This window comes from Lepidochelys olivacea, assembly GCF_965140295.1.
Source record: "Lepidochelys olivacea isolate rLepOli2 genome assembly, chromosome: 18".
Taxonomy (NCBI): domain Eukaryota; kingdom Metazoa; phylum Chordata; order Testudines; family Cheloniidae; genus Lepidochelys; species Lepidochelys olivacea.
Window position 1 is genome coordinate 9,826,812 of NC_140428.1, and position 27,196 is coordinate 9,854,007.

General features: G+C 46.3%; 1 protein-coding gene across 4 annotated transcripts in view; it reads left to right on the forward strand.

Moving 5' to 3' along the window:
• The window catches only part of CCDC30 (coiled-coil domain containing 30), a 137,303-nt gene that overhangs the window by 20,439 nt on the left and 89,668 nt on the right, over positions 1-27,196 (forward strand). For all 4 annotated transcript variants that reach the window (XR_014714481.1, XM_084652016.1, XM_084652015.1 and 1 more), the window contains exons 4-6: positions 20,731-20,921; positions 24,306-24,410; positions 26,899-27,052. Coding sequence is in view for 3 of the 4 variants with exons in the window: in XM_084652016.1 (XP_084508142.1) it covers positions 20,731-20,921; positions 24,306-24,410; positions 26,899-27,052 (450 nt within the window). In the remaining variant the exon portion in view is untranslated. The remainder of the gene's footprint in view (positions 1-20,730; positions 20,922-24,305; positions 24,411-26,898; positions 27,053-27,196) is intronic.

Here is a 27,196-nt window from a genome sequence, read left to right on the forward strand (position 1 = left end):
AGCAGTTGCTGCAGCTCCTGGGATATTTATTGATAACATGCACTCACTGTCTAAGCCTGCATTTACATCAGTAAAACATAATTAAAATCAATATTGTCCACATACTGCCAGTAATTGTCAGTATCTAGACCAATCCACAAAACAATGCCTGCTTGCTACAACCACCATTCCCACCCCATTCCTATAAACACTGCTTTACCACCTAGTTTCCTCCAGCACCAGCTGGAGCAAATGGATGATCCTGACTCCATTCTCTGGAGCTCCATCAAGAGTTCCAAGCTCCAGCATCCTCCACACAGTATACGTGGCTCCCACAGACTGTAACCAGACCACAGATCAGTCAAGTATATTAAAAGCTTCCAGACAGTCATAGAGCTACTTCTGCACAATTTTTTCTCTCTCCTTCACCAAAATGGAAGGCCCAAGACAGGGCAATGATTAGAATGAGACAGTTCCACTGGTCTACGCTGTATGGATATTCTAACTAAGGCCGTGTCTATACGTACAGCGCTGCTGCGGTACAGCTGCACTGCTGAAGCACGTCTGGTGAAGACGCTCTATGCCGACCGGAGAAAGCTGTCCCGTCAGTATAAAAAACCCACCTCCACGAGCAGCATAAGTTATGTCTCCTGTCGACATAGCGCTGTGCACGCAAACACTTATGTTGCTCTGGCATTGGAATATGCACACCCCTGAGTGACATAAGTTTTGCCAACTTAGGCTGTGGTGTAGACATCACCTAAGAAGACAGCTTGGCCTTCACCTTAGCCATGACATATACTGCAAAAAGTCTTTGCCACAACCAGCTAAACTAAGCAATGCTTCTCCCGACGAGTGCAGGTCTCTCTGTTTGTCAGCTGTACCCAAAGATGCTGTGAACATGGGACCTGTGATGGCGAATGATAAAATGATGACCACAATGGCCTGGTAGATCAGCTGCAGTATTTTCCTGCAGAGAATTCTGAAACCAGAGTACTCCTAGACAGTCTGAGAGCAGAGCAAGGCAATCAGTTCTGCTTTGAGAGGAGTTGGGTAAGACCAGATCTGTGCACAGAGGAGATGGTGTGCTGACCATGACAAGGTCCAATCCCAGCCCATAAGTATGATTCAGAGTACACCCACCTCTGTATACTGAGCCAGTAAACACATGGAGTGCACCACTAAGCAGACAAGTCTTGAGATGCCAAGTTAACTTGCAAGAATCAGAATGGACGTTCCCATCACCCTGGACAATGGTCTCACTTCATTGGTGGCCACAAAACAGCCATAAGGATCCTGCCCACAGTGCCCTGGGCATAACCCTAGCATTGGGGTCCTCTTTGGCAGTCACAGAGCTAGCCAGTGTCTCTGCACCCCAACCCTGCAGAAGCCCTTGATACCAGGGGGTATTCTAGGGATGGACTGTGGCATTTCTGTATTTCTACACTTCGGTTATTCTCTGGCTGTCACAATGCCCAGAGGGGACATGGCAGTCAGGGTGCAAGTTAGGGGAACACTGAGGGCTTATACTCTTGTCACAAACAGTTGGGTCTTTGCTCACCATATCACTGACCCTGTTGCTGCTGTGGGTGTTAAGGTTTTGCAGTGTCGTGTGAGTGCATAGTGGAAGTGTAAGGGAAAGTACTGTCAGTGACAGTATCATACAAGATGGGCAGGTGGTATGGAATGTTTGATAGTCATGCCCTAGCTTTGGATTTCTTTGGTTATTAAGGTTTTGGGTGAGTAGAACATTGTACAAAGCAAGTATAATGGTCCTCTAACAATGTATTTACCAGGTGATATCACTCACTGGTGAAAACGTAGGGTCTATGTGATACAGCAGAAACTTGGACTCCTGTGTGAAGAAGAGAAATGTATAGAGAAGAAAACAGGTCTTGTAAGTGTAAGCAGAGTCAGGATGAGCTCCACCCTGACACCTGGTGGTGAGGTGTGGCAAGTTGTGGAAAAGAACTTCAGGGGCCGATCTCATTTGCATAGGCACACCCACCCCGCCTAGAATGAGGCCATAGCTGCCCAAATGGTCACTTTGGCTGCTGTGGGACCCCAGTGTCTCTGTTATTGGGGCAGGAAGAATAAATTATTACCCTGATTATGGGAACTGTGCTTGGAACTGTACTTGGCCTTTTGTTATGATGGAGGGACTCACCATCGACTAAGTAGCACTTGCTAGGCAAGGGTCATGGGTTCCAAAACTCTGTGAATTGAGCGAGACTGAGGACAAGTATTAATATTTGGTGGCATGGGCCCCTTGGTGAGGGCCTTACATGCTAATCGCACTTCCTTCTCTCTCCACTGTGGAATATCAGAGCTAATTTTGATTCTATTAGGAGTCTAGTTACAGGCTGCTGAGCTCACTTTGGAATAATGGTGCACCAGCACTGAGGCTCCCCTACTACAAGCTGAATTCACCAAAGACCTGAACTGACTAAGAGCTGAAATCACTGAGCGTTGTGTTAAGTAGTGGGGGAGCCTGAAGATAGATTGTGGAGCAATTTGTGGGATGGTGGGAGCTGCTTGTGGGATGCAGAGCTAGTGGAGCGGAGCCCTATGGAGCTGTGGGGCGGTCAGCTTCAGATCATGTAATGTGCCCCTTACCTCTCTTCCCACCCCTGCCCCGATCTCCACCCAGGTTGGGAGGTAAAGCTCTGTGGATAAACTTTCAAACTCTGGGGCTGCCCTGACCAGGGACAGAGACTTTTGGGTCATTGGACTTTTGGAACTTTGGGTGATTTGGGGTTGCTGGACTCAAGAACCAAAGGGAAAGGATACGACCCAATTTGCTTGGGGTGGGTTTTCGCTCATGGGTTGTGTTGTGAATCCTGTGGGTGGTGTTTCCCCAACATAATGCCACATTGTTTCTCTCTGTTATTAAATGGCTTTGCTACACTCAGACTCTGTGCTTGGGAGAGGGGAAGTATTGCCTCTTGGAGGCGCCCAGCGGGGGTGGTATATATTTGTCCCAGGTCACTGGGTGGGGGCTCGAGCCAGTTTTGCATTGTGTTATAGGAATGGATCCCCTAGATATTGAACCCGGCCCTTGTTGCTGCCAACTCTGACAGGCAGAAAGGTTACATAAGAAAGTCCCAATAAATGAATAATAGCTACGCTAGAGACTGAGGCAGGTACAAAAATCAATCGAAAGTTCTAAAGCGATAGAGTAAAACACAGTGATTCAGTTAGTGGTCTATTAAACTGCCCTTATAACCACAGAAATAAAGCTGTGGCATAGCTTATGTTATCCTCAGGATCCAGCTACTGCTGGCTTTGTGCTCAGTTATTGCTCCTAGGGGGCACCTCATTTAGTATCTCTCTCTCCACAGTGAACAGTTTCCTGTCCTTGAGGCAGTTTGCAATCCATTTCAACAGCTCTCTTCTAATAGGCTCAGTGTTTTTGTAGGGCAGATCGATTGTTTGTGTGCTGGGGTACCAACAGCTTTTATGAGAGACAACTATAGCATCGTGTTTCCACTGCTCTCATTAGGAGCACATCGCAGTTTGTCTAAAAAGTGAACATGAGAAGATGTAGAGGGGTCTAGCCTAAGAGCCTGCCTATGCATACCCAGTTCAACAATTTAACCATGCCAGTTGTGTAGCACCCCTCCTAGTCTGGGTTCAGTTATATTGGAACAAAAGTGCTTATACTGGCATAGCTTATTGCCATTTGGGGAGGGAAATAAATTACACTTGTAGATGGCACCCTTATAGCAGTACAATTCATCCATACTAGGGCTTATACCTGAATAACTATATCAGTAAAAAGTCACGCTTCTAACCAAAATAGCTGTGTGTCTGGGTGAGTTATTTTCTTACAAGTCAGATTTCCTGGTTTCCACAGGGGCAAATTGCTTCCAAATTCCTGCTAAGCTCTACCTTGCTAATATTTAACTTGTCGTTCCTTTTATAACAGTTGATGGGTTCGGAGAGGCCTCCCCTCAGGAGCAGAAGTTTCCTTTGCCCCTCAAGTTTTTTGTCAAGGTCCCCCTTGCAGGCTTCTAGAGGGCCTGCTCCAGCCACCTGCCTAGGCAGATCATTCCTTTGCCTAATTGCCCTCTCTCTTGGGGGAGAGGGGGAATGCATTTCAAATGTATGCATGTAGTATTTCAAGTGATTACACCTTGTTCCACTATGTCAAACCCTGTAAATAATAGCTGTTGCTTTATATTTTTACTTTAGAAATGTACAGAACAGTAACTGTAAAATGCCAATCACATTGCTGATTACTAAAAAGAACAGGAGGACTTGTGGCACCTTAGAGACTAACCCGTTTATCTGAGCAGAAGCTTCCGTGAGCTACAGCTCCCTTTGTTGGGCGCGCTGCTGATTACTGTTACATTATGTGTATTGTTGTTGCACTAGGTGCAGTACAAAGGTAAAGAAAACACAGTCCCTGCCCCAAAGAGTTTAAAATCTAAAAATAGTAACTGGGCACCAGTACATGAACTAAAAGGTATATTGTTAGTCTCTAAGGTGCCCCAAGTACTCCTGCTCTTTTTATAAAAGAGGAGGAGCCATTTCTCCACCCCAGGTTTGAAGGCTGCTATTTATGAGTAGTTGGATCTGGGCTACTCCAAATCGTACTGCTGGGGCTACTCTGCAGCTGGGCTATTAGAAGAATGCCTGTCTGATATACAAATACCGTAGGAACATAGGAATGGCCAGACTGGTTCAGGCCACTGGTCCCTCTAACCCAGTGTCTTGTCTGAGACAGTGACTACCACCAGTTGCTTCAGGGAAAGGTGCAAGTGAACCCCCATAATAGATGGGGTTCAGCAGGAGTGGGGAGAGATTGCACACCAAAGGGGGAGGTTATGTAGGGTGCAATGAAAGGGGAGATCATGTTGGTGGCCTGGACACTGTGCGCGATGACTAAGGCAAGGGAAGTAGAGACTGGGAGGTGGGGATGGGAGGGTAAGGAGGGAAGCAGAGACCTTGGGGGATGGAAGGACAGAAAAAAGGAAAGTGAAGGGCACAGAGACTCCCAACACCTCATTATTTCTGCACCTTCTCTCTTTCAGTAGCATTTCTCATCCATAAGCCCCCGTGGCCTCTCTGTTTTCAGGCAGACTTGCCATGGTCTATTTGTCTAGCCAGTTCAGTGGCCATCTCCGCTGTGTGTGAGCTACCCCATAGTATTCCAAGGAGCTGGCTGGGGCAGTCACGGGGTCATTCCTTTTGGGATGTGGATTCATCCCCCTTCTCCTAGACAAACAAGCTTGGTTTCAGAAGCTTCCCTGAACTGAGAAGCTCTGTCTACACTGGTTTTAAGTCTGAAAAATGCCCCCCCCCCCATACTAAAATTAGAGTAGTTCTGGCAGTGATAGCAGCGGGGGGGGGCCCTAGTGCGGACAAGATGCTGGCGTTCTTACCCAAGCAGGGTTAGACAGCGCAGTGCTGGAAACACTGTGGGCCACCTAGAGCACCCCATTATTGCCCCCAAAAGCAGACCTGTACCTGAGTCAGTGCCAGTGCAAAATATTTCAGCTGAAAGCCTGGCATAGACCCAGGGCCATGCCTTGGCTCCCTCTAAAGCTTAGCTGTAGATCATCCTTTGCTCAACCTAGAATTAGCACGGAGAGACCTTGTCCCAGACAGAAGTGTAAAGATCTCATATGGGATTAATATGTCCTTTTGTGGCTGAAGTGTCACTGTCTCTTTTGGTCCTAAATTTAAAGGTACACCCCTCCCCCCTATTTTCCACTAATACCCTCTGAACAATCATTTCTATTCTAGGTCAAATATGAATTCTTTGAAGATGAAGCTCAATCTAGCAGTTGGGTGTATGCAGTTTCTGGGTGGGGTGAATGTTCATGTGATCATCCTGATTACAGAAACTGCTACTGGGGGAGGAAGAGTTTATAATTTCTTGGGAATCTGTAGCGTTAGCATTGTCATATTTCTTAGATGTGCATCTAGAACATGCGGCCAGGTGTATTTTAAACAGCAAAATAAATAAAAAAGCATTTTGCTGCACTTAGTGCAGAAAAATGGCAAGACAGCCACATTTGGCCGTAGTATATTCATTGTACAATCTGCAATTTAAAATCAAGGGAGGAGACAAACAGGAAACCGCAGGGTGTTTTCCATCGATGGGGTAGATAGACCAGGCAGCAGAATGTGGAGTGGAAACATGCAGTTGATTTGGCCTTCAGGCGTAGGATGAAATTGTTATACTGGATTGTATCCAGACTGAGTTTATGGAGCTCTGTGTCAAATGCCACTTACCAAAAGAAAAATAATCAAACAAAATAGGAGGTTGCCTTAGCTTTTCCTGCTCCTTTACAGGAGGCCCTTGCTAAGACTTGCCTTTGAGAATTGTACCTCCCTGGGGTGAGACAAAGACCATTTAAAGAGATATGACCAGTGGAGCTGCATACATGACCTACTGCAGATCTAAAGGCTTAGTGTGACAGTATGTAAGAGCCACAGCCACTCTCAATTCCTGTCCTACTGCCATGCTCCGAGTGTCTCACTCATTTTCTATCCTGAACTGGAAATAGGAAGCAAATTTTGAAGTGAGGATGAATAACAACCAGAACACAAATGGTAAATTCTCCATCCTATAGAGTCTTTAAATCCGGATGTTGGTGTTTGTTTACAAAGATCTGCGCAAGCCCACCCACACATTACTGGATTCAGTGCAAGAATCCCTGGGTGGAATTCTCTGGCCTGTCCTAGCAGATGGTGAGACTAGATTGTAGCTTCCGGCCAGGCACTCAAATGTATGAATTTTTCCCCCTCTGCTGCAAAGCCAAAGCAAACTGCCCTTTTTGAAGGCTTCCTTTCAATGGATTTTGTTTTTGATGCCAAACCTAGGCACAATGCAAAATAGAACTCAAAACAAGCAGTACACCTATACTTTTGTTTCTAGAGAGACTAATCTATTTCAAGAGTGAAGCTGAGTGCAGGCTGAGTTGAGCAAGTGAAACTTGTGGTCGGATTGCACTTTTAACTGGGTGGTCATAGGGGCACTGATGGAATTGCTTCACTCCAAATACCACAGCCAGAAGCTCCTTTTCCATTTGGGCATTACCCCTGTTCAATCTCTGAAGGTCTCTGCTGAGATAACTGACCAGCTGCTCCTGCAAAAGAAATACAGCCAATCCTTTCTCTGATGCATCCCATTGGAGAATCAGTGGCTCTCCTGATTGATAGTACTTCACAACAGGGGCATCTGTTATCATTTGTTTCAGTATGTCAAATGTTTGCTGTTGGGAACCTGCCTAGTCCCACTCAACATCCTGCTTTGAGAGTCAATGTATGGGTTCACTGGAGCCAGGTGTGAACAGAAAACCTATCATTCCTATGAAGAGCTGTATACTTTTTGATCCACTGAAGCTGGCATGTCTCTGACTGCTTTGATCTTGTTGGGATTTGTATTCAGTCCCGCCGCGGTGAGCAAAGTCCAATGTATGTCATGGCATGCTGTTTGAGTTTTATGATCTTGTCCCTGCATTGCAGTAGAGAAGCTTGTAGCTTTCTGTCATGGTCTTTTTCAGCTTCTTTATCATTACTCCCTTTACCTAGAGTGAGGATATCTGCAATTATTTTCACCCCAAGCAGCCCTTCTAGCGTTTGGGTGAGATGATCTAGTCTGACCTCCTGTATAACACAGGCCATAAAACTTCTCCAGAATTATTTCTAGGGCAGCTTTTAGAACAACATGCAATCTTGATTTTAAAATTGTCAGTGATGGAGGATCCACCACAATCATTGGTAAATTGTTCCAGTGGTTAATTACTCTCACCGTTAAAAATGTACACCTTATTTCCCAGCTGAATTTGTGTAGTTTCAGCTTCTAGATGTACATGATACTTTCCCTACTAGACCGAAGAGCCCATTATTAAATATTTATGAACTTTAGTAATGTCACCTCTTAACCTTCTCCTTGGTAAGCTAAATAGATAGACCCAAAGAGCTTAAAGAGAAGGAGTACTAGTGGCACCTTAGAAACTAACTAATTTATTTGAGCATAAGCTTTCATGAGCTACAGCTCACTTCATCGGATGCATTCAGTGGAAAATACAATGAGGAGATTTATATACACACAGAACATGAAAAAATGAGTGTTTATCATGCACACTGTAAGGAGAGTGATCACTTAAGATGAGCTATTACCAGCAGGAGAGCGGGGGGGGGGGGGAAGCGGGGGAGAACCTTTTTTAGTGATAATCAAGGTGGGCCATTTCCAGCAGTTAACAAGAACGTCTGAGGAGCAGTGGGGGTGGGGAAATAAACATGGGGAAATAGTTTTACTTTGTGTAATGACACATCCACTCCCAGTCTCTATTCAAGCCTAAGTTAATTGTATCCAGTTTGCAAATTAATTCCAATTCAGCAGTCTCTCATTGGAGTCTGTTTTTGAAGTCTTTTTGTTGTAATATTGTGGCCTTTAGGTCTGTAATTGAGTGACCAGAGAGATTGAAGTGTTCTCCAACTGGTTTATGAATGTTATAATTCTTAACATCTGATTTGTGTCCATTTATTCTTTTACATAGAGACTGTCCAGTTTGACCAATGTACATGGCAGAGGGGCATTGCTGGCACATGATGGCATAGATCACATTGGTAGATGTGCAGGTGAACGAGCCTCTGATAGTGTGGCTGATGTGATTAGGCCCTATGATGATGTCCCCTGAATAGATATGTGGACACAGTTGGCAACAAGCTTTGTTGCAAGCATAGGTTCCTGGGTTAGTGGTTCTGTTGTGCGGTTGCTAGTGAGTATTTGCTTCAGGTTGGGGGGCGGTCTGTAGGCAAGGACTGGCCTGTCTCCCAAGATTTGTGAGAGTGTTGGGTCATCCTTCAGGATAGATTGTAGATCCTTAATAATGCGTTGGAGGGGTTTTAGTTGGGGGCTGAAGGTGACGGCTAGTGGTGTTCTGTTATTTTCTTTGTTAGGCCTGTCCTGTAGTAGGTGACTTCTGGGAACTCTTCTGGCTCTATCAATCTGTTTCTTCACTTCCGCAGGTGGGTATTGTAGTTGTAAGAACGCTTGATAGAGATCTTGTAGGTGTTTGTCTCTGTCTGAGGGGTTGGAGGAAATGCGGTTGTATCGTAGAGCGTGGCTGTAGATGATGGATTGTGTGGTGTGGTCTGGGTGAAAGCTGGAGGCATGTAGGTAGGAATAGCAGTCAGTAGGTTTCCGGTATAGGGTGGTGTTTATGTGACCATCGCTTATTATCACTGTAGTGTCCAGGAAGTGGATCTTTTGCGTGGACTGGTCTAGGCTGAAGTTGATGGTGGTATGGAAATTGTTGAAATCATGGTGGAATTCCTCAAGGGCTTCTTTTCCATGGGTCCAGATGATGAAGATGTCATCAATATAGCGCAAGTAGAGTAGGGGCGTTAGGGAACGAGAGCTGAGGAGGCATTGTTCTAAGTCCGCCATAAAAATGTTGGCATACTGTGGGGCCATGCGGATACCCACAGCAGTGCCGCTGATTTGAAGATATACATTGTCCCCAAATGTGAAATAGTTATGGGTAAGGACAAAGTCACAAAGTTCAGCCACCAGGTTTGCTGTGACATTATCGGGGATACTGTTCTTGACGGCTTGTAGTCCATCTTTGTGTGGAGTGTTGGTGTAGAGGGCTTCTACATCCATAGTGGCCAGGATGGTGTATTCAGGAAGATCACCGATGGACTGTAGTTGTGGGAGGGATAGCTCAGTGGTTTGAGCATTGGCCTGCTAAACCCAGGGTTGTGAGTTCAATCCTTGAGGAGTCCATTTAGGGATCTGGGGCAAAAATTGGGGATTGGTCCTGCTTTGAGCAGGGGGTTGGACTAGATGACCTTCTGAGGTCCCTTCCAACCCTGACATCCTATGATTCTATGATTCCTCAGGAAGTCAGTGGTTTCTCGAAGATAGCTGGGAGTGCTGGTAGCATAGGGCCTGAGGAGGGAGTCTACATAGCCAGACAATCCTGCTGTCAGGGTGCCAATGCCTGAGATGATGGGGCATCCAGGATTTCCAGGTTTATGGATCTTGGGTAGCAGATAGAATGCCTCCAGTCGGGGTTCCAGGGGTGTGTCTGTACAGATTTGTTCTTGTGCTTTTTCAGGGAGTTTCTTGAGCAAATGCTGTAGTTTCTCTTGGTAACTCTCAGTGGGATCAGAGGCTTGTAGAAAGTGGTGTTGGAGAGCTGCCAAGCAGCTTCTTGTTCATAGTCCGACCTATTCATGATGATAACAGCACCTCCTTTGTCAGCCTTTTTGATTATGATGTCAGAGTTGTTTCTGAGGCTGTGGATGGCATTGTGTTCTGCACGGCTGAGGTTATGGGGCAAGTGATGCTGCTTTTCCACAATTTCAGCCCGTGCACGTCGGTGGAAGCACTCTATGTAGAAGTCCAGTCTGTTGTTTCGACCTTCAGGAGGAGTCCACCTAGAATCCTTGTTTTTGTAGTGTTGGTAGGAAGGTCTCTGTGGATTAATATGTTGTTCAGAGGTGTGTTGGAAATATTCCTTGAGTCAGAGACGTCAAAAATAGAATTCTAGGTCACCACAGAACTGTATCATGTTCGTGCAAATCTGTACAGACACACCCCTGGAACCCCGACCGGAGGCATTCTGTCTGCTACCCAAGATCCATAAGCCTGGAAATCCTGGACGCCCCATTCTCTCAGGCATTGGCACCCTGACAGCAGGATTGTCTGGCTATGTAGACTCCCTCCTCAGGCCCTACTCTACCAGCGCTCCCAGTTATCTTCGAGACACCACTGACTACCTGAGGAAACTACAATCCATCGGTGATCTTCCTGAATACACCATCCTGGCCACATCACACATACCACACAACAGAACCACTAACCCAGGAACCTATCCTTGCAACAAAACCCGTTGCCAACTATGCCCACATATCTATTCAGGGGACACCATCACAGAGCCTAATCACATCAGCCACACTGTCAGAGGCTCGTTCACCTGCACATCCACCAATGTGATATATGCCATCATGTGCCAGCAATGCCCCTCTGCCATGTACATTGGTCAAACTGGACAGTCTCTACGTAAAAGAATAAATGGACACAAATCAGATGTCAAGAATTATAACATTCATAAACCAGTTGGAGAACACTTCAATCTCTCTGGTCACGCAATTACAGACATGAAGGTCGCTATCTTACAACAGAAAAACTTCAGATCCAGACTCCAGCAAGAAACTGCTGAATTGGAATTCATTTGCAAATTGGATACTATTAATTTAGGCTTAAATAGAGACTGGGAGTGGCTAAGGCATTATGCAAGGTAGCCTATTTCCCCTTGTTTTTTCCTACCCCTCCGCCCCCCCCCCCCCCCAGACGTTCTGGTTAAACTTGGATTTATGCTGGAAGTGGCCCACCTTGATTATCATACACATTGTAAGGAGAGTGGTCAGTTTGGATGAGCTATTACCAGCAGGGGAGTGAGTTTGTGTGTTTGCGTGGGGGGGGGGTGAGAAAATCTGGATTTGCTGGAAATGGCCAACCTTGATTATCATGCACATTGTAGGGAGAGTGGTCACTTTGGATGAGCTATTACCAGCAGGAGAGTGAGTTTGTGTGTTTGCGTGGGGGTGGGGGGGGGTGAGAAAATCTGGATTTGCTGGAAATGGCCAACCTTGATTATCATGCACATTGTAGGGAGAGTGGTCACTTTGGATGAGCTATTACCAGCAGGAGAGTGAGTTTGTGTGTGTATGGGGGTGGGGGGGTGAGAAAACCTGGATTTGTGCTGGAAATGGCCAACCTTGATTATCATACACATTGTAAGGAGAGTTATCACTTTAGATAAGCTATTACCAGCAGGAGAGTGGGATGGGAGGAGGTATTGTTTCATGGTCTCTGTGTATATAATGTCTTCTGCAGTTTCCACAGTATGCATCTGATGAAGTGAGCTGTAGCTCACGAAAGCTTATGCTCAAATAAATTGGTTAGTCTCTAAGGTGCCACAAGTACTCCTTTTCTTTTTGTGAATACAGACTAACACGGCTGTTACTCTGAAACCTGTAATTACAGACCAGTAAGTCTAATGTCAGTACCGGGCAAATTATTTGAAACAATAGTAAAGAATAAAATTGTCAGACACATAAATTGTTGCGCAAAAGTCAACACGGTTTCTGTAAAGGGAGATTGTGTTTTACTAATCTATTAGAGTTCTCTGAGCGGGTCAACAAACATGTGGACGAGGGGGATCCAGTGGACATAGTGTCCTTAGATTTCCAGAAAGCCTTTGACAAGGTCCCTCACCAAAGGCTCTTAAGTAAATTAAGTTGTCATGGGATAAGAGGGAAGATCCTTTTATGGATTGAGAACTGGTTAAAAGACAGGGAACAAAGGGTGGGAATAAATGGTAAATTTTCAGAATGGAGAGGATAACTAGTGATGTTCCCCAAGGGTCAGTCCTAGGACCAATCCTATTCAACCTGTTCATAAATGATCTGGAGAAAGGGGTAAACAGCAAGGTGGCAAAGTTTGCAGATGATACTAAACTGCTCAAGATAGTTAAGACCAAAGAAGACTGTGAAGAACTTCAAAAACATATCTCAAAACTAAGTGATTGAGCAACAAAATGGCAAATGAAATTTAATGTGGATAAATGTAAACTAATGCACATTGGAAAAAATAACCCCAACTGTACATACAGTATGATGGGGGCTAATTTCGCTACAACTAATCAGGAGAAAGATCTTGGAGTCATTGTGGATAGTTCTTTGAAGACGTCCATGCAGTGTGCAGCGGCAGTCAAAAAAGCAAACGGGATGTTAGGAATCATTAAAAAAGGAGTAAGACAGAGAATATCTTATTGCCCTTATATAAATCCATGGTACGCCCACATCTTGAATAGTGTGTACAGATGTGGTCCCCTCGTCTCAAAAAAGATATACTGGCATTAGAAAAGGTTCAGAAAAGGGCAACTAAAATGATTGGGGGTTTGGAACGGGTCCCATATGAGGAGAGATTAAAGAGGCTAGGACTTTTCAGCTTGGAAAAGAGCAGACTTGGCCCTGGTCTACACTAGGACTTTAGGTCAAATTTAGCAGTGTTAAATCAATATAAACCTGCACCCGTCCACACGATGAAGCCCTTTATTTCGACTTAAAGGGCTCTTAAAATTGATTTCCTTACTCCACCCCGACAAGTGGATTAGCGCTTAAATCAGCCTTGCTGGGTCAAATTTGGGGTACTGTGGACACAATGCGACGGTATTGGCCTCCGGGAGCTATCTCAGAGTGCTCCATTGTGACCGCTCTGGACAGCACTCTCAACTCAGATGCACTGGCCAGGTAGACAGGAAAAGAACCACGAACTTTTGAAACTCATTTCCTGTTTGGCCAGCGTGGCAAGCTGCAGGTGACCATGCAGAGCTCATCAGCAGAGGTGACCATGATGGAGTCCCAGAATCGCAAAAGTGCTCCAGCATGGACTGAACGGGAGGTACGGGATCTGATCGCTGTATGGGGAGAGGAATCCGTGCTATCAGAACTCCGTTCCAGTTTTCGAAATGCCAAAACCTTTGTCAAAATCTCCCAGGGCATGAAGGACAGAGGCCATAACAGGGACTCGAAGCAGTGCTGCATGAAACTTAAGGAGCTGAGGCAAGCCTACCAGAAAACCAGAGAGACGAACGGCCGCTCCGGGTCAGAGCCCCAAACATGCCGCTTCTATGATGAACTGCATGCCATTTTAGGGGGTTCAGCCACCACTACCCCAGCCGTGTTGTTTGACTCCTTCAATGGAGATGGAGGCAACATAGAAGCAGGTTTTGGGGACGAAGAAGATGATGATGGTGATGATGAGGTTGTAGATAGCTCACAGCAAGCAAGCGGAGAAACCGGTTTTCCCGACAGCCAGGAACTGTTTCTCACCCTGGACCTGGAGCCAGTACCCCCCGAACCCACCCAAGGCTGCCTCCTGGACCCGGCAGGCGGAGAAGGGACCTCCGGTGAGTGTACCTTTTAAAATTCTATGCATGGTTTAAAAGCAAGCATGTGAAAGGAAAGGAGTACTTGTGGCACCTTAGAGACTAACCAATTTATTTGAGCATTTGCCCTGGCATTCGCGGCTCTCCTGGATGTACTCCCAAAGCCTTTGCAAAAGGTTTCTGGGGAGGGCAGCCTTATTGTGTCCTCCATGGTAGGACACTACCACTCCAGGCCAGTAACACGTACTCGGGAATCATTGTACAACAAAGCATTGCAGTGTATGTTTGATGGCGTTCAAACAACATCCGTTCTTTATCTCTCTGTGTTATCCTCAGGAGAGTGAGATATCATTCATGGTCACCAGGATGAAATAGGGTGCTTTTCTTCAGGGGACACTCAGAGGAGACCGTTCCTGCAGGGCTGTTTGCCTATGGCTGAACAGAAATGTTCCCCGCTGTTAGCTATGGGGAGGGGGGAGGGTTGAGGGGGTAGCCAAGTGGTGGGGGGAGGCAAAATGCGACCTTGTAACGAAAGCATATGTGCTATGTATGTAATGTTAACAGCAAGGTTTACCCTGAAAGAGTGTAGCCACTGTTTTATAAAATGTGTCTTTTTAAATACCGCTGTCCTTTTTTTTTTTCTCCACCAGCTGCACGTGTTTCAATGTTCAGAGGATCTTCTCTTTCCCAGAGGCTAGTGAAGATTAGAAAGAAAAAAAAACGCACTCGTGATGAAATGTTCTCTGAGCTCATGCTGTCCTCCCACACTGACAGAGCACAGACGAATGCGTGGAGGCAAATAATGTCAGAGTGCAGGAAAGCACAAAATGACCGGGAGGAGAGGTGGCGGGCTGAAGAGAGTAAGAGGCGGGCTGAAGACAGGGCTGAAGCTGAAAGGTGGCGGCAGCGTGATGAGAGGAGGCAGGATTCAATGCTGAGGCTGCTGGAGGATCAAACCAGTATGCTCCAGTGTATGGGTGAGCTGCAGCAAAGGCAGCTGGAGCACAGACTGCCACTACAGTCCCTGTGTAACCAACCGCCCTCCTCCCCAAGTTCCATAGCCTCCTCACCCAGACGCCCAAGAACGCGGTGGCGGGGGGGGGCCTCCGGCCAACCAGCCACTCCACCACAGAGGATTGCCCAAAAAACAGAAGGCTGGCATTCAATAAATTTTAAAGGTTAAAGTGCTGTGTGGCATTTTCCTTCCCTCCTCCACCACCCCTCCTTGGCTACCTTGGTAGTCATCCCCCTATTTGTGTCATGAATGAATAAAGAATGCATGAATGTGAAGCAACAATGACTTTATTGCCTCTGCAAGCGGTGATCGAAGGGAGGAGGGGAGGGCGGTTGGCTTACAGGGAAGTAGAGTGAACCAAGGGGCGGGGGGTTTCATCAAGGAGAAACAAACAGAACTTTCACACCGTAGCCTGGCCAGTCATGAAACTGGTTTTCAAAGCTTCTCTGATGTGTACCGCGCCCTCCTGTGCTCTTCTAACCACCCTGGTATCTGGCTGTGCGTAACCAGCAGCCAGGCGATTTACCTCAAACTCCCACCCCGCCATAAACGTCTCCCCCTTACTCTCACAGATATTGTGGAGCGCACAGCAAGCAGTAATAACAGTGGGAATATTGGTTTCGCTGAGGTCTAAGCGAGTCAGTAAATTGCGCCAGAGCGCTTTTAAACGTCCAAATGCACATTCTACCACCATTCTGCACTTGCTCAGCCTGTAGTTGAACAGCTCCTGACTACTGTCCAGGGTGCCTGTGTACGGCTTCATGAACCATGGCATTAAGGGGTAGGCTGGGTCCCCAAGGATAACTATCAGTATTTCAACATCCCCAACAGTTATTTTCTGGTCTGGGAATAAAGTCCCTTCCTGCAGCTTTTGAAACAGACCAGAGTTCCTGAAGATGCGAGTGTCATGTACCTTTCCCGGCCATCCCACGTTGATGTTGGTGAAACGTCCCTTGTGATCCACCAGAGCTCACAGCACTATTGAAAAGTACCCCTTGCGGTTTATGTACTCGCCGGCTTGGTGCTCCGGTGCCAAGACAGGAATATGGGTTCCGTCTATGGCCCCACCACAGTTAGGGAATCCCATTGCAGCAAAGCCATCCACTGTTACCTGCACATTTCCCAGGGTCACTACCCTTGATATCAGCAGATCTTTGATTGCGTGGGCTACTTGCATCACAGCAGCCCCCACAGTAGATTTGCCCACTCCAAATTGATTCCCAACTGACCGGTAGCTGTCTGGCGTTGCAAGCTTCCACAGGGCTATCGCCACTCGCTTCTCAGCTGTGAGGGCTGCTCTCATCTTGGTATTCATGCGCTTCAGGGCAGGGGAAAGCAAGTCACAAAGTTCCATGAAAGTGCCTTTACGCATGCAAAAGTTTCGCAGCCACTGGGAATCGTCCCAGACCTGCAACACTATGCGGTCCCACCAGTCTGTGCTTGTTTCCCAAGCCCAGAATCGGCGTTCCACAGCATGAACCTGCCCCATTAGCACCATGATGCATGCATTGGCAGGGCCCATGCTTTCAAAGAAATCTGTGTCCATGTCCTGATCACTCACGTGACCGCGCTGACGTCGCCTCCTCGCCCGGTATCGCTCTGCCAGGTTCTGGTGCTGCATATACTGCTGGATAATGCGTGTGGTGTTTAATGTGCTCCTAATTGCCAAAATGAGTTGAGCGGCCTCCATGCTTGCCTTGGTATGGCGTCCGCACAGAAAAAAGGCGTGGAACGGTTGTCTGCCATTGCTTTGACGGAGGGAGGGGCGACTGACGACACGGCTTACAGGGTTGGCTTCAGGGAGCTAAAATCAACAAAGGGGGTGGCTTTACATCAAGGAGTATTTCAGGCAGGACTTCACGGAGGGTTCCAATAAGAAATGGTGCACCTAAGCTATTGTTCTTATTGGAACAAGGAGGTTAGTCTGGCCTCTGATTGATACATGGCTAGATTTACCTTGCTGCACCTTCTCTGTGAGTGACTGCAGTGTGACCTAGAGGAATGAGTCCCCTAGACGGGGGGGGAGGGGGAAGCAAATGAGTACAAAACAAATCTGGTCTATTTCTTGTTTTGATACACTCCATCTATCTTTTACATCTTTGGCTGGCAGCAGACGGTGCAGAAGGACTGCATGCCATCCACATCTCAGGGCTGCTCGGCAGAAGATGGTACAATACAACTGCTAGCCATCCTCATCTCTTGCCTGCCCGGCAGAAGATGATGCAATAGGATTGCTAGCAATCCATAACGCCTGCCTGCTCACCATAAGATGGTTCAATAGGACTGACTGCAGGACTAAAGAGAATGACTTGATCAAGTCACTCCAGATTTAGTCCCTGCGCCCATGTCTGTCCAGGTGCTCCTGATCGACCTCACACAGGTGACCAGGAGCACCTCGGATATGACGATGACGGCTACCAGTCCTATTGCACCATCTGCTGCCACAAGGCAATGGGTTGCTGCTACTGTGTAGCAATGCAGTACCACGTCTGCCAGCACCCAGGAGACATACGGTGACGGTTACCTGAGCGGGCTCCATGCTTGCCATGGTATGGCGTCTGCACAGGTAACTCAGGAAAAAAGGCACGAAACAATTGTCTGCCCTTGCTTTCACGGAGGGAGGGAGGGAACGGGGGCCTGACAATATGTACCCAGAACCACCCGCGACAATGTTTTAGCCCCATCAGGCATTGGGATCTCAACCCAGAATTCCAATGGGCAGTGGAGACTGCGGGAACTGTGGGATAGCTACCCACAGTGCAACACTCTGGAAGTTGACTCTAGCCTCGGTACTGTGGAAGCACTCTGCTGAGTTAATGCACTTAATGCACTTAGAGCATTTTCTGTGAGGACACACACACTCGAATATATAAAACCGATTTCTAAAAAAACGACTTCTATAAATTCGACCTAATTTCATAGTGTAGACATACCCTAAGGGGGGATATGATAGAGGTATATAAAATCATGAGTGGTGTGGAGAAAAGGAATAAGGAAAAGTTATTTACTTGTTCCCATAATGTAACAACTAGGGACCACCAAATGAAATTAATGTGTAGCAGGTTTAAAACAAATAAAAGGAAGTTCTTCTTCACTCAGCGCACAGTCAACCTGTGGAACTCCTTGCCTGAGGAGGTTGTGAAGACTAGGACTATAACAGGGTTTAAAAGAGAACTTGATAAATTCATGGAAGTTAAGCCCATTAATGGCTATTAGCCAGGATGAGTAAGGAATGGTGTCCCTAGCCTCTGTTTGTCAGAGGGTGGAGATGGATGGCAGGAGAGAGATCACTAGATCACTACCTGTTAGGTTCACTCCCTCTGGAACACCTGGCATTGGCCACTGTCGGTAGACATGATACTGGGCTGGATGGACCTTTGGTCTGACCCAGTATGGCCATTCTTATGTTCTTCTGAGTCGCAGCACCACTCAGGCTTGGCTGGTCGCCTCTCTGTCATCATGGGCTGGGGGCAGGCAACCAGGCAAAGCCACTCACTCAAACTTGGCCTATGGTGTATGAATGTGGGGCGGGCAATGGGAGCGAGTGGAGCCGCTGGGATCAGGAGGAGCCATCCTAGCTCAGGAGAGAAGCAGAGCGCTGAGCTGAGGGGGCGCCGATGAGTGGCCAGGAAGGTCTTGGAGTGGGGAGCAAGTTGTTGGTGGCCTATGGGGTGAGTCAGGAATGTTGAGGGGCTGGGGACGAGCAGGGGATACTGGTGGTGGTGGGGTTGGGAGCTGGGATGTTGGGGGCTGTGGGCTCAGGGATTGGGGCTGTACGGTGAGTGGGCTGTATGTCAGCGTTGCTACGATGTGTATGGGGACTGTCAGGATACGTTGGGGCTGGTGGAGGGTTGTTGGGGTATCTGTGGGGTGCGAGGGGCATTCAGTGTGTGGGGCAAGGGCACTTTGCTGAGCAGCCTCAGTTAATGCTGTGCAGGGCTGGCAGCAGCTGGAGCAGAGCTAGTGTGGGGTTGCAGCACTGCTCAGGTTTGGGGCAGTCAGGCTAAATCTGAGTGATGGTGGGGGCCCCCAATTTCTGTAGTGCACAGTGCCCCAAAACTCTTTAGTCCAGCCCTGAGCAGCAGCATATGTGCCGTGCGCACTGATGTGTGCCAGATCTCAGATCGTTTGAACCAGCATTTTTTTTATGTGATGTTTGGTTTATTGAATATTCAGGTGGAGCTGGTAACACCACCTGTTACTGAGGTTGCCTGACACTTCGCATTATGAGGCTGTATTTTCAGTTGCTTATAACTTTGCCAAATGATCCATTTGGGCTAAAGTTTTCCATGCTTGGTGTCACCCTTGGGCAGAGCCTTTTAAAGGAAGTTTCCGCTAAAAGTGGCTGTTTCTGACAATGAGGTTAGGGAAAATACAGTGTTTACCTGTGTTAAAAATTCTTACAGCTGCTTTGCTGAGAAGCTATAACACCTCTGTGCTTTGGAACAGAGACTTACATTTGGCAGGGGGTCATCCAGGTGTCAGGGGCATGCCTTTTGCTGTCCCCATGAAAATTTGCCCAAATGTGGCCGAGGTATAAACCTCCAAAAAAATCTCAGTTTGCACACACACAGATTGTTAGAGTTCAGCAGCTAACTTCTCTCAAGAGTTTGTCTGCAATGAGCATGCTCCATTCCCTCACATCTGCTGTGTGTCACCAGATTGTGCACGCATCATCCCCATAGAGAGACTGAGCATTATGCATCCTGGGGGTGCAGGGGCTGAGCAGGAATTTCCCTGCAGTTGTTCCTACTGACAGGTCAGGGTTGCTGGCATCCAGACAGTACAGAAGAAGGGAAAGAAGCAACCACACTGGAATGTAGAGGGGTGAGAAACTGGAGCCGGCAGGGAAGAGAATGTTGAAGGAACTGGAGCAGGGAGACAAATGCGAACAGGAGGTGGTGGATAGGAGCAGAGGGAGAGGGGGACAGGGCTTGGAGCTGATGGATAGGGCAGAGGGGGAGGAAGACAGAATTGGGACAGAGATGGGCTAGGAACCCAGGGGTAGAAGGGTCCATAACCATTAGAGAACACTCCCCTACCAAACCTGGAATTGAGCCCAGGAGTCCTCATCTCTACGTTCCTCTGTGGTCAACAAATAGGCATGAAACTCAATGGCAAAGTATAACTCATCCTCCTCTAGTGACTGGTCTACATAGAGGATAATAGCCTGACTTCTTAGACTGTGTATTAGTTCAAGTGGTAGAGGTCTATGCTGTGGATCTAACATGCTGAACCATGTTGAGGACCCAAGCTGGGGGTCAATATGGCTCCACATGATGGAATTTTTATTTATTTAAATTTGGAAATTACATACATAAAACCTACATTAAAAGAAGACCTGAAGAAGAACTCTGTGTAAACTCAAGAAGTTTGTCCTGCTCACCAACAGAAGTTGGTCCAATGAAAGGTATTACCTCACCCACCTTGTCTCTCTACTTTCAAAGAACACTATTAAAGTTGCAAAATCAAGCTCTCAAGAGTTAGGATAAACCAGAATTAAGGTCGTCCTTGCAACCTTAATTTGTTTGTCGATTACATGATCGCGTACTATTTTCCCCACAGGACCCCTGCCTCATTCAGTGCACTTGAGAACAATGGAAGCCGCTAGGAGCAAAGTACTTTTGAAAATCTAACCACACTTGTGAGTGCTGAACATGCTCAGCTCTGCATGTCAGTAGAGTGGGGGTTATTAGTACTTGAAGAGGTTAGGCACTCATTGGCGGTCATAGGCCGTGGGTGTCAGGCAGTTTTGAAAATCCAACCCCTAAGCATACACTAATGATTGCTCATTGCTCTCTCTGTTTCTTTCAGAAGCCCAGCTGAAGGAGGTAGAGGAAATGCTGGCACAGGAAGGCTTGTCCAAGATAGCTCACAGCAGTCCTAGCGAACAGATTGCTTATTTACTGGTAGAAAGAACTACGCTGTTGGAGAAACTAGAGATTGCAGATCAAAAGCTGGATTCACATAGCTACATAGACGGACTGTGTGCCGCACAACTTCAGGTATCAAACTCTTCAGTTGCTGATTATCCAATTAGCCCCTCCGAAGGGACAATTAAGGCTATTCTCAGGGTTGTTTTTTTTTAATTAAAAACATTTTTATCATTTATAAGAAGTCCCTGTATTCTTAAAGCTGAAGTCTGTTTCCATACTAATTTTTACTTATCCATGTTTGTACTTGCGTTGCTCCAGAGTTCTGGAATTGAATAATTAACAGCATTATTTTTTCTATAAAAAGAGAGAGTGCTGAAGGCTTTGTTATGAAAAAGAAAACCTATAAGGCCCAGTTCGGAAGTCTTACTCAGGTAGTATTGGCTTCCCATTTACCCTGGTATTTCTGATGACTCCATGTGCAGGATTTCATGAGTCATACCTCCCTCAAAATTGTAAGATTAGCTTAAAAATCATGAGACTTTAAAAAGAATATACTGTGTTCTTTCTAGCTTTTGAGGAATTCTTCACAACCATGACGGATAGAAAGTTTATTTAAAAAAAACCCAAAACCCACAAAAGCTAAGAGTCTCCCAATCACATGACTGCAGGAACTGGGGCTTTAAGTAAAGCACTATGTATCATGAGACTAATATAACTCAGAGATCTGATAAACCTGTGCAAAAATGAGGACTGAGTAAGGACTTCCGGACTGGGTCCATAAAGGTCTTGGAATGGCAAGACTAAGGCTCTGTGATAGAGCTTATTTCCAAAGTCCTTCAAAGAAACAGGAGATGCTTTAGAAGAAAAAACTCTCCTAGAAAAGTTGTCTGGCTATGTATTTTAGCCCCACAGGCCCTCATACGTTTAGGCTGCTTATTCCAAAGCATGGTTCATAACAAAACCAGCATACCAAAGAGTATTGTTAGTCTGATGTACCATTTCAGCCATAATAGCCATTTCTAGGAGACTTGTTACAGGAGTGCTCTGTCTCTATATACAGGTAAATAGTTAGTGAACAGAAAAGGTGCCAGTACATAGTGCTCAAGAATATGGAGCATGGTTTCTGGGTTTTGTAGGACCAATAAAACTTCTTATTGTGTACTACAAAAGGTTTCTTCTGAGCACCTCCTTACAAGGCTGGCCTCATATATGCTTTTGGAGACCGACTGCCCCTGGAAATTGGGTGCCCCTGTCCTGTCCTTTGCCTTTGAGCTCTGGAGGGAACTTGTCTTGGTCCCAGCTTCCCACTGTCCACAAAGATGTGGCCTGCTGCTGTTAGGGAACTTGTGATATGGAATAGCCATAACTATAAGAGCCTCCTTTTGGGTCCTGAGTGTTCTGTCACAGGCTGTGTTGTTTCAATAATTGTGCTATTATTAAATTTGACCATAATCCTGTCATATTTTCAGTCTAAGTAGTAAAACATAAAAGCAATAAAAATACACCTACTGCTTATGCAATCCAAAGTAGTCATTAGACAATTTCGTAAATACAACCCCAATCCTGAAAAGACTTAAGCACATGCATAGTGGAATATTCAAAACAGCTCAGCATTAGGCTTGAGAAAACCCCATCCCTAAGTCTTTTCAGGGTTAGGGCCTAAATCTTCAAGTCACAAAAGGCTCTGGTACCCCAAATAAAAACATCCAATGCCCACCTCACACACTATAAATAAATAGTCATTAATATTTTCAGATAAATACCAACCTGAGTTCACACTTAACAAATCCAGGTTATGGCTGATGTTTAGACACATAAGCCTCTTCCATTAGCATTAAGGGGGGAAGCTTCATTTATACAAAAGTTCTGGGTCATGAACCATTGCAGTCAGTGCTCTGCCAGCTGGTACAAATAATCACTACAAACTACAAATCAATTATTCCCAATTAAAAATTCAGTTAGAAACCCCAAGATATTTTAAAAAGAGCCAACTGAGCTATAATAACCTTCTAATAAAATACTGAGTTTAATTACAACTTGTTCTTGGTCAATTAGCAGGTATAATCAGATAAACTCTGCAAAGAGGGCAGCCCTAACTGAGGAGTCAGCACTGAACAAGCGAGTTAATCAAAGGGAGGAAGAATGGAGAGAAAAGAATGTTAGAAAAGGATATTTTACACATATCTATGCAAAGTTTCCCATGCATCACTCAGGCAACAGCATTGTTGGTGTGCCCCAGGTGAGCAAAGGACAAGGGATCCTAGATCACAGAATATAGTCACTAGTATATTCTTTGGCCAAATGAAACAATCTCTTGTGAAAAAGAGCTACGGTAGCTAATGGCTAAAACTCCCACCAAGGATATACAACATATACAGTCCTCACTGACTCTGGTTAGTGAAGGACTGTACTTGAGTTTAGTCTGACACACTCCCTGTCTAACTCTAGTACAGACTTTCACACTTCTCATCCATTATAGTTATATGTGATGTCTGATAGGAATCTCTTAACTCTGGACTACTGAGTATGACAAACTTCTGATTATAATTTTGGGTTCAAAACTATTAATATATAAAGATTTTAATCTATACTTCTCCCATGGAGAGAGGTAGTAATTTTGTTGTAAATTTTGCGCAGCCAAAAAAATTAACAGTATGAATACAACTATTCATTTCAAAGGTCATCATAGTCGGATGAAGACTGTTTATTTCTGCTGCAGGATATTCAAAGTTGTCAAGATCTGATTTCCATGTTAAAAATATATCATCAGTATAATAAAACCACTGAAATATAGTCCAGCAAAATTTGTGTTTAAAAGGGATTAAGGCTGGGTAAGTGGAATATCCTCCCCGACAATGCAAACTTTTAAAAGCAAGGAAATGTCAAGTTCTGGAACACCTTTTAACGGTACTCTGACCACACAGCATGTTTCCATGGACAGACTCTGAAGTCTCACCAGGAATATCCTTATCAGGCTTCAGGTGATAAGGAAATGCATTACACACTAGCACATTCCCCTCCCTTACAATAAAATGCAAAATATTAATTACAACCTTTGCAGCCTTATGTATGTTCACAGATTAAGTGTGCTGTGTGGTTTGTGTTTCTGGAGGAAGTATGAGGTTGTAATTAAGTTTTTGAGTGATGCAGACTGGCTGGAACATGGGGAGGTTATCCAGCTTTATTCAGCTAGAGTCAGTGAAGCATATTCAGTATTAGTATATTTCTTTGTGCAGAGCTGAGCCCATAGGATGTAAAAGGAAGAGGCCTGCCACATCACAAGTTTAAAAAAGGCAAAGAACCTGCAGAGTTCCCTATAAGCAGCAGAGTGCAACAGGCACGTGAGGGCTCTTTAAAGCAATTTGGGATCTATCTGGATTAAAGGCACTTTTGAAATATAAAACATGGTTACAACCCATGGTTAATTAAGATACATTAACATTTAAATGACAGCATATCAATATCCAGTGAAGATAATCAGCAAGCCTTTTCATGGTGTTGGCTTATTAATAGGTCTTTTCGTGTAAGGATAAGTTTGATCGTATCCACCAGACATTAGAAGATGAACTTCAGCAACAGCATGAATCCATGCACTATACTAAAGAGACAATGAATAAGGTAAAACATTTATGCAACCTTTTGCTTCTAATACAGTATGTAACTGTGATTCCACACAGAGAGATGTGACTTTGGGAAGTGAAGTGGATACAGGTCAACTGGATTGAGAACAGTTATAGATAGGGCCCTACCAAATTCACAGCCTTGAAAAATGCATCATGGACTGTGAAATCTGGTCTCTCCTGTGAAATCTGGTCTTTTGTGTGCTATACAGATTTTGCTGGGGAAACCAGTGTTTCTCAAATTGGGGGTCCTGACACAAAAGGGAGTTGCAGGGGAGTCACAAGCTTATTTTAGGGGGTTGCGGTTTTGCCACCCTTACTTCTGTGCTGACTTCAGAGCGGGGTGGCCGGAGAGCGGCAGCTGCAGGCTGGGAGCCCAGCTCTGAAGGCAGTGCAGAAGTAAGGATGGCATGGTATGATTCTGCCACTCTTACTTCTATGCTGCTGCCTGCAGAGCTGGGCGGCTGGAGAGTGGTGGCTGCTGACTGAGGGTCCAGCTCTGCCAGCAGCAGTGAGAAGTAAGGGTAGCAGTACCGCAACCTTGTGACCCCCCCTGGCAACTCCTTTTTGGGTCAGGACCCCTACAATTACAACACTGTGAAATTTCAGATTTAAATAGCTGAAATCGTGAAATTTATGATTTTTAAAATCCTATGACCATGAAATTGACCAAAATGGACCATGAATTTGGTAGAGCCCTAGTTATAAATAAATCACCTTTCCGCAAAAAGTCAGACTAGTGGGAAAGGTACCTGGCTCCTGAATAAAAAACATCCACAGTCCAGGAGCTGGTGCAGACAATAACAGGAGGAGGTTAGTATTAGCTAGCCGACCCAGTGCTACTGGAGCTAGCCTAGCAGGGGCAACTGCCTTAGAAGGAAGGGGTTGGTTCCAGCTAAAGACACATGGAAAGGACAAGGGAAAAGTGAAGAAACGTGATGGGGGAAGGGAGATCTGGGAAGAGACAGGGAGGAGGAGGAGGAGGAAAGCTGAGACGAGGCAGGGGAAGAGAGACAGGCAGAAAGCAGGAAGGGAAAGAAACAGAAATGGAAACAATACATGTGGAAGTTGAAAATCGTGTGGCGATAGAAGCAGTGAATGAAAGTGAAGTGGATGCAAAAGGGAAAAGGAAGTGCCCCAGTGGGAATTGTTTTGGAAAGTTTGAGCAAAAAGCACTTTCCTCCACTGTAAACATAAAAAGTGTCTTTTATTAAACAGCCTTGCAGCCCTCATTCAGGGCTTGGCTGCTCTCAGCTCTGCCCATTCTCCCCACCCCAAACAACCCAAAGACACTAAAAAGAATGCAAAATTGATTAACCATTGGAACAGACTACGAAGGGGAGTGGTGGATTCTCCATCTCTTGAAGTCTTCAGATCAAGACTGGATGCCCTGCTGGAAGCCCTGCTAGATCTAATGGTCCCTCCTGGGCCTAAAATCTATGAATCTAGGAGTGAAAATACAACTTGACTAACAGTTTCTCTCAAGGGAGAAAGTGCTTCTGTTCTTTTTATCCCACAGAGATTCACCTGGAAAACACCAATGCCTAAAATCAGCTGCCAGCCTGCAGCAATGACATACACACATAACATGTCAGCGTGCTTACGTAACTGGGGGTTGCTGGCAACTCCATGTACTGCCTCAGCAGCAGCTCCCACACGCCTGCTTCCTGCATATTTAGTGTGTCCCCACTTCCCAGGCACTAGTGCAGGGGTGGGCAAATTACAGGCCGTGGGCAGCGTTTGGCCCTTCAGACCTTTTAATTCGGCCCTCGAGCTCATGCCAGGGAGTGGGGTTGGGAACTTGCCCTGCTCCAGCACTCCAGCTGGGGAGTGGGGTTGGGGGCTTGCCCTGCTCCGCATGTGCCGTGGCATCACGTGGCTTCCAGAAGCAGCACAATGTTCCCCCTCCGGCTCCTAAATGTAGGGGCAGCCAGGGAGCTCCGCACACTGCCCCTGCCCCAAGCGCCGGCTCTGCAGCTCCCATTGGCTGGACGAGGGACATGCCGCTGCTTCCAGCCCTGATCCCGCTCCCGCCCTCTGATCCCCTGGGTCCCAGCCTGGAGCACCCACCTGCACCCCAATCCCCTTGGTTCCATCCCCACCCCAGAGCCTGCACCTCCAGCCAGAGCCCTCACCTTCCTATCCCCCTGCCTCAACCCAGAGCCCCCTCCCGCACTCTGAATCCCTCATCCTCAGCCCGGAGCCCCCTGCCCCAGCCTAGAGCCCCTTCCCATACCCTGAACCCCTCATTTGTGGCCCCACCCCAGAACCCGCACCCCCAGCCCAGAGCCAACACCCCCTCCCACACCCCAACCCCTCATTTTGTGAGCATTCATGGCCTGCCATACAATTTCCATGCCCAGATGCGGCTCTCAGGCCAAAAAGTTTTCCCACCTCTGCACTAGTGCAAGCTGCTATGCTGCAGCTTGTTAGTGCAGACAAGGTATTCGGTTTACTTTGTCCTATGAGCATTGCTTCTGTTTCAGTCCCATAATGAAGAGCTGGAAAGAGAGAAAGTGTTACGAAATCGGGTTGAGCGAGACCTGGATGAGGCCGCACGAAGGCTACAGATGGCTCACGAAGAGATCCGCCGGCTAACAGACGAACTGGATGTGCTGAAAAAGGAGCAAAGCAAACTGGGTAAATTTGAGTGGCATGCGACTCAATTATTAGCCTGTACTAGGCCTGGTTTTCAGAGGTGCTGATCACTCGCATTGCTCACTCAACACCTCTAAAAATCAGGTTCTATTCTATGTAAACCTTGCCTGTCATTCTGAGAATAGT